The 7,645-nt window shown below is 36.9% G+C and overlaps 1 protein-coding gene across 1 annotated transcript; it reads right to left on the minus strand.

Annotated features, from left to right (window-relative positions):
* Positions 1–1,990: 1,990 nt before the first annotated feature.
* Positions 1,991–7,370, minus strand: LOC109011398 (transaldolase). Its single transcript, XM_018992587.2, has 13 exons — positions 7,179–7,370; positions 6,972–7,086; positions 6,771–6,849; positions 6,409–6,484; positions 6,209–6,292; positions 6,018–6,122; positions 5,680–5,760; positions 5,493–5,557; positions 4,509–4,578; positions 4,349–4,426; positions 3,083–3,180; positions 2,850–2,985; positions 1,991–2,436 (listed from the first exon to the last, which is right to left on the minus strand). Exons 1-13 carry the CDS (start codon positions 7,236–7,238, stop codon positions 2,290–2,292), a joined length of 1,194 nt encoding a protein of 397 aa, XP_018848132.1. The 5' UTR covers positions 7,239–7,370; the 3' UTR covers positions 1,991–2,289.
* Between the last annotated feature and the right edge of the window lie 275 nt (positions 7,371–7,645).

Here is a 7,645-nt window from a genome sequence, read left to right on the forward strand (position 1 = left end):
TTACTATTGTTTTCTCCCTCATTTTCTCTTCTTCTTGACTCGAGTGGCATGTCAAATGGGCCTATAGCAAACACTAGAGTTAGTGATTCGCTTGAGCGGTGTGTCGAGCGCTTATCAAGCAAACTCATGGGTTGATCTTCGCTTGAGTGCCAACTCGAACGAAAATCGAGCAAACTCACGGGTTGCTATGGACGTTTAGAGTGAAGTAGGATCTAAACAGCGCCATTTAGATCATATGGACCTAACAGACCAACCAGACCGAACCGATAGAGACTAGTTCGGTCAGGTCCCTTTGGGGGTTCAGTCCAGTCCAGGGTGGGAAAATCCTAGACTAAAGGAATTTGGTCCCAGTCCAAAAAGTAGCCTCCGAGATCGGACCAAATTCACCCCTAGATAGAATGATATGGCTTCAAAAGTTCGTGAAACCAAACCAGACCTTAGAAAACCCAATTTACATTCAAACCACCAATAGAAAAAAGAACATAGATTTCGGGAAAAAAATTCTCAAATGAAAAGAAAAAATGATAATTTTGTATACTATATGTCCTACTTGGACCATCCCTATTGTTTTGTTAGTAAAATTTATGATCTTATTTATTATAAAAATTTTGCATACCCCTTTTGAATAAGGCAATCATGTTAGTCGGAATGGAGCAACAATGTTAGACAATCAAATTAGTTGGAATGGCGTAACAATCGATAGGGTGAGATGAGATGGAGTGGATTGGATGGAACACCTAGGATGCGTTTTTATCAATCCACCCATATGCTAAGCCATCGGCATTGCTAGTTACAACTCTATTACTTATATGCCTTGGGGTATCACGACTTTTTTATGTTACCACTCTCGTTGTTGAATATATTTTTATCTTTTCTCTAGTTCTCTTCTATCTTAGCATTGTGGCGTTGAGTCGGTACACTAAGGGTGAGCCTTTGACTATGGGGAGATTCTATGGTATTGCTTCTATAGTAGAGATATTTCCATCTCTCTTCAGACAATGTTTGGCAACAATAAGGCATTTGATGACCATGATAAAGGTTGCTTTCTTCTTGTCATTGAACTTAGAGTGTTTCCTCTGATATGTTGATGGTGGATAGATATCAATACTATAAGGATGTTTGGGAAGTCCCTGGCTCAAAGAGTTAAATTCTTCTCAACTTCTCCTTTTCAAGCTCATTGGTTCATTGGGTTGTTGGAATTGTTTACATGCTACAAATAAGCCTATTCGCTCGCCTTCTCAAAGGGGTTTTGCATAATAGAGTGTTGTACTTTCCTTGTGATCCTACTTATACAACCTACAATCCATTGCGTGATGACCCTATGCACAAGCATGCTTGCAGGGTTCTGGTATCAATTGCTACTTATGGGAGTTTGATTATCGTGCTAGTGTTCTTACCAGTTTTACTTGCCATGCAGATGGCTTCTGCCATTTTTTCACTTGATATTTCGCCTATGTTTATCCTACTTGGCTCGAAACTGCTTTCACTCGTCCCTTTTGTTACAACAGTTGTGGCATGTTTATCTCTGGGCAAAAAGAATATACTTGTTTTTTATCTCGGTGGTTGGACATTTGATATTAGTATCTTGACAATGGATAATGGTTTTTCATTGTCTATACTCTTCTTTTGGAGGTGTGTGACAATTGCACCAATGCAAACATCATGGACAAGGTTCTTTGAGTGGGGGAGTATGTAATGATGCCCATGAGGAAAATGCAGATCAGCTAGGAGCCAAAGTATTTTGCTGTAGATTCGGCTCATTACCTTAAGCCTTGGAGTCAAAATGCAACGTTGAAAGGGATAAAGATAAGTGACATGCTGAGAGAATGGAATGTTGTGTTTCATCTCTAAGTGTTCTAGAAGCTAGTTAGTTATTTTAGAAATTACTTAATTACCAATTTGCCCTTTTGTAATTCAGTATTTTATAATACACGTGTCTTTTGTTAAATAGTCTAATTTGTTATTCTGAAGAGCATGGGGGAAGGGAAAATGTTGGGGGAAGATTATGAAATTGCTTGTAAGAACCTTGTTCATTTGGAGGTTGGGATTTGCCTCGAACTATTTCCCAGTTATCAATACAATCCTCTACTTTTTCTCAAACACTTTCCCTGCATTCCCAGTTTCATTACTTCCCATTTAATACATCATATCGGACCATTCCTTCCGGTTATTACAGTTTACAGATAGACTAGAATCACTACATGGAAACAGGTGTTGCAAAAGATAACACTAATTCACATCGCTTTCTCGAGAAACAGAAAGATCTGCATGGCAAGGGATGGGAGCTCCTCAAACATTTGGGGGAGGCCAAATCTTCCCAAAGAAGTCTTCCACTCGCTTGGCTTGGTTAACATAACCGTCTAGTCCAGAAGCCAGAAGCGCCACAGCCGCCGGTCCCATGGCTGATGCAAGGCTTAATTGGTCCCACTTCACAAGCTGAAGATGAACAGTGGATTAGTTAACCATTTAAGAGCAATTAGAGAAATCAAAGTAGGAGTCACTAGCAGCAGTAATGTTTTAGTAATCTGTGCAGAATTGATTTTTACCCATGCAATTTGGTGTTGTCGCATAGCAACTATGAATTGGTCAAGTTTTTCCAAGCAGGATATTATATCTCAGTCTTAAACAACCTAACCAATGAGAGAGAAATCTTCAGTGTTTGTGCTACCCATTGAAGGGGAAGGTAGCGATATGTCAGTGACAATGGTGACTGCAGAAATATGATAATATTTTGAAGGAGAGGACCTTGACACCACATTTCCCTATTTTTTTTTTTTTTTTTCAGTTCAAGCACAGAAAATCCCGATGCTCAAGAGAATACATGATAAGAATATGAAAAGAAAGCAGACCTCTTCTTTACTGAAATTGTAGGTGGCAGCAGACTCTGGAGAGAGTCTCCTAACGAAAGAGTACTTCTCATCAGGAGCAGTAACAGACTCTTTGAGAGATTGCAATATCTTCAACGGTGCAATAATGTAGTCAACTCTGAGCACAGACAAACACAAGCATCGGCGGCTATTCTGAAAAAACTTCTCAAGAATTGCCAGGTATATATGTGATAAAAGGTGAGTCATATGATTACCCGAGGAGACTGAATAAGTCCTGCTTGTTCCGAACGGCTGCAGCCATCAACTTTGATTTATATCCATTCTTGTGAATGTAATTATAAGCCTTTGTCACCTGCAAGGGCAAAATACCGAATGTCTGATTTAGGAATATTTTGATCTTCGTGGGCTGTTAAGTGTAGACCCAAGTCACTAGAGTGATCAAAAACAGCACCAGAAATCTATTCAACTTGGCAGATTTTTATTTCAATGCTGAAAGAAATGAGCTTTAAGATTTGTTTCCAAGATGATATGAAATATGAAGCATGCATTGAGTTATGGAACCACAAATGATGAAATAAAACGTTACCTACAAATCAATTTACACCTCCAATTACAAATTTGTAACGTTAAGACACAAGTATTGGAAGACGTGCATGTGGTAGTGGAAGTTGAGATCCCAATTTGGCCAAAAGGAGGGAAATCTGGTTGTGTGACACCATGATCACATGCAACACCAAGGTCGCCAACCAATTACAGCCCCTCAACACCATAAGAGGGCAATATGGTCCAAGTTGAAGGTGCCAATAACTAATTAAAAGGCAAGAAGCATAGAAATAGTGAGGAAGGCATAATGGCATTTGACTTTGGTAAACAATTGAAATGGACTGGTGTATCACACACAGCCAAGGTGGAAATAACACCATCAATGAGGGTAAAAAGGTGGTTTGGATAGTGAGTTGAGATGAAAGTTGAAAGTTGAATAAAATATTGTTAGTATATTATTTTTTAATATTATTTTTGTTTTGATATTTGAAAAAATTGAATAGTTTATTGTCTTTTATTTGAAACTTTGAAAAATTTGTAATGATTAGATGAGATAGGATGAAATGAGTTGAGATGATTTTAGTATCCAAACCAAATAAGCTTTCTGTGGAAAAAAAAAAATGGCATTCCACAAAGTATTTCAATGATCTTGACAGCATTGGTTGAACAGTCAGGATAAGGGTTGGCAAAATACAAAATTAAAAATGAAGTACTAAAATGAAAGGTCTACAACTCAATGAGAATGTCTCTTTCTTTTTCTTAAGTAAGAATTGTATCTAAAATCTCTCCAAACCCTTACCACCTTATCCAATCCCCAGGGCTGTCAAAAGACAAGTTTGCCCGCAGTCCCAAACAACAACAATATCAGATTTTAATATGATATTTGAAACTCATAAGCAGTTTTTTTTTATTGGTAAACTACACAAGACTATATCAAAATTAATTTCACATCAGAAGATCAGTGTTGTTTAACTAACCAAAGCCAACCCTGGATCCTCTCCCCTTTTGATAGCAGATTCAATCTCGGGGTCACCGGAATGGTTGCGTGCCCAATCCTGAAGGACAAGGAATGCATTGTAATGACCAAACTAAAGGTTCCACAGAAAATGTCAATACACAACAGAGATGAAAAATTACCCTTATACGCCCGACAAAAATCTGAATAACAGAAGTACCAGCTTGGGCTGCTGCTGCGGCTTGTGCAAAGCTGAAAAAACAGGTCAAAACCATCTATGACTAAGATACATCACAAGATGTGAAAATCTAATAAACTAAGAATGCCAAGGATGTAACACCCCAATGGAAGGCCCAAGCTACATGGTTTATACTCCAAAAGGACTAGTCAATGATCCAATTGGAGCCTCATTAAAACATTATAAAGAGCAAGTACTTCTCATTTCCAAGCAATGTGGGATCCAATACACCACCTACCCTTATCAAAATGGGATATCACAATCTTCCCCCCTTATATGCCCGACGTCCTCGTTGAACCAGTCTGTCATAGGTGGCAAGGCTCAAGTCCCACATTTCTAGTTGGGATAAGTTCTGATACCATTTGTAATGCCCTAATGGAAGGCCCAAACCATATAGCATATACTCCAAAAGGTCTAGTTAATGATACAATTGAAACCCCATTGGAACACTATAAAGAGCAAGAACTTCTCATTCTCAAACAATGTGGGAATACACCACCTACCCTTGTTAGAATGGGGTATCACAAAGGATAACAGCAAAGCAACTTGAGACAAGCCAATGTACTTAAACAATGACTAGGGCAAAATCATTCATGAGAATTAACCATGTCTTTAATTGAACCTGATAGATTTTGTTACATGCCTGAAAGATATTTTATGAAATATCATGTTCAGAGAATAAAGATTTTAATCCCCATAAACGTCAGAAATAGGTACCCCTAGCCAGAAATAACCTTGAGTGTACCTCACCATGGTGTAACACTCTTTAAATATGTTAAATTTAATAAAAATATAGTAGCATATAATACATTTTCTTAATTCAAATTGCATGACATAATTTTAAAACTGTCCCAAATAAAAGAAAATATAAAACTGTATCATTGTTTTAGAGTTTCAAGCTAGCACTAGTACTCATCACAGTGTGTACCTGTATACAAAAGTCAAATGAGTCTGTATGCCTTCAGATTCCAGCAATCTTGAGGCCTCTATTCCCTGTATACAGAGCCAATAAGTGATTAGAACAAAAGTATGAACAGATTCATTAGCTTCCATGAATCAAGTCTTTAAGGAAGGTTCCTAGGTGAAAAACAGAACTATCTTGCTCAAATACTCACTTGCCAAGTTGAGGGAATTTTAAACAGTAATCGTTCGGGAGGTACATTAATTTCGTTGTACAAATGCAACAAGTCATGCACCTGCAATATAACACTACCCAATTACTATTAAGACGGATAGAACAAATCTAGGGTGCCATTATCCAACCCAATTACTTGTGAAAAACAAACGCACAAAAAATAGATATTTTTCCCTTGAATGAGCTTGAATTATCAATCAATAACTGATATACGGAAATTGAAAATCAATAGCCATACTATATACTCCGTTTCAAACATGAAAGTAAAGCATTTTCACCGAAACAAGGAATCAACAATGACACATTAAAGAAACCAACCTTTCTGATAATGCCATGTGTGTCATAAGCAAGACGTGCATCCACTTCAGTTGAAACTCGACCAGGGACTAGTTTTGCCAAGTCACCACCAACGTTCACCAAGGCCTACACTTCCATCAGTTGTTGTAAACCATTTTGTCAAGTTAACCAATCAAATTCATATCTCATAATTTTGACGTTTGAAATCCAACCTTATTAAAGAAACATGACAATCTCAACTCAGAGTTTTCTAGCCCATAACACCCTGAATCCGCCAAAGACATTTCAATAGCATTCTGAAAAATAAAAAGATTAATCAATTGACGAACAAAAACACCATATGTTATTTCAATATCAATATGCAAATCATAAATCTAGTTTTTTGCCCTTTCTGATGAGACTGGATCCTTACTCTGAATATGGTGTCTGGAAGGCTACATATACCCAAAAGTAGTGCCGAGCTAACTGTAGCCGCTGTTGGAGGAAACCTATTTCGAATAATAAGAAAAGCATCAACAAAAGCACTAGCTCATCATTCTGTCGCTCCAAAAAAATAAATAAGTAAATGGATTATATGTTCTATAATTCCTATTTTACTTGGTTCTTAAAAAGAAACAATTAATTCCACTAAGTGGAGCTAGACTGAGCTTGATGAACATATTCATTTGGTTTCCATATTTTCTAATTAATGAGAGTCAATTTAAATAATACTTCCATATCCAGCTAACAAAAAATAATAACAATAATAAATTAAAAGATAGAAGAATAGATAACCTCTCGAAATCATCGAAAATGACGGTGTCCGGAACGATCTCGCTGAAGCTAGACACTGCATCCAATTCAGTGCTCGCACCTAAAAAAACAGCAATTATCTCAAGATGAGCAACAACAACGTCAAAATTCAAATACAATACGGTTAAAAAAAAATGAAATTTTAGATTGCATCAGGATCTATCTAAATGCCAGATATATAACCAGTGTCGAGCGAGGACGAAAATCCCGAGGAAGCTCGAATTTGAGGAAACGACCTCTGAAGCTTGAGTGTAACCAGATTAGAAGCAGTTGATCTAGCTGAGAACCTCAAACTCCCCTGACATCAAAATCAATTCACTCCCTCGTACACAAATGCATACTTCTTACATACAGACCCATTTATCCATACGTACATACACACATACATACCTGGAGAGAGGAGGAGGAAGAGAGGGCTGAGAAGGGCGGAGATTGCAAGGAGAGTGACATATTTTTGTGTTTCAATCGGAACTCGGAGTTTTCGAAGTGATTGGGAGCGACTATGGATGACTCGTTCGTATATATACAGAAAAATTAAACGTTTATCGACACCCAATAGTACATTGAAGTGGAAGTGATGACGTGATGCAATAACAAAATATTACTCTCTTTTTATTTCTAATTGTAAGTGATGTTGTTTTTAAATAGATAATTTCTTTTTATAAAAGGTATGTCCTGCTAAAAAAATATTTTCTTTTATACTTTTTTAAGGTATAATTTCTTTTTTAATAAAAGTCTATCCGAGACTTATCTATTTAAGACTTGTATAAATTATTTTTGACATATTAATTGAGGGTGAGTTTAGATCCTAAATTCATCTCAATTCATTTTAACTTATCATTACAATTTTTTTAAAT

Source organism: Juglans regia, chromosome 2 (genome assembly GCF_001411555.2).
Source record: "Juglans regia cultivar Chandler chromosome 2, Walnut 2.0, whole genome shotgun sequence".
Lineage (NCBI taxonomy): Eukaryota > Viridiplantae > Streptophyta > Magnoliopsida > Fagales > Juglandaceae > Juglans > Juglans regia.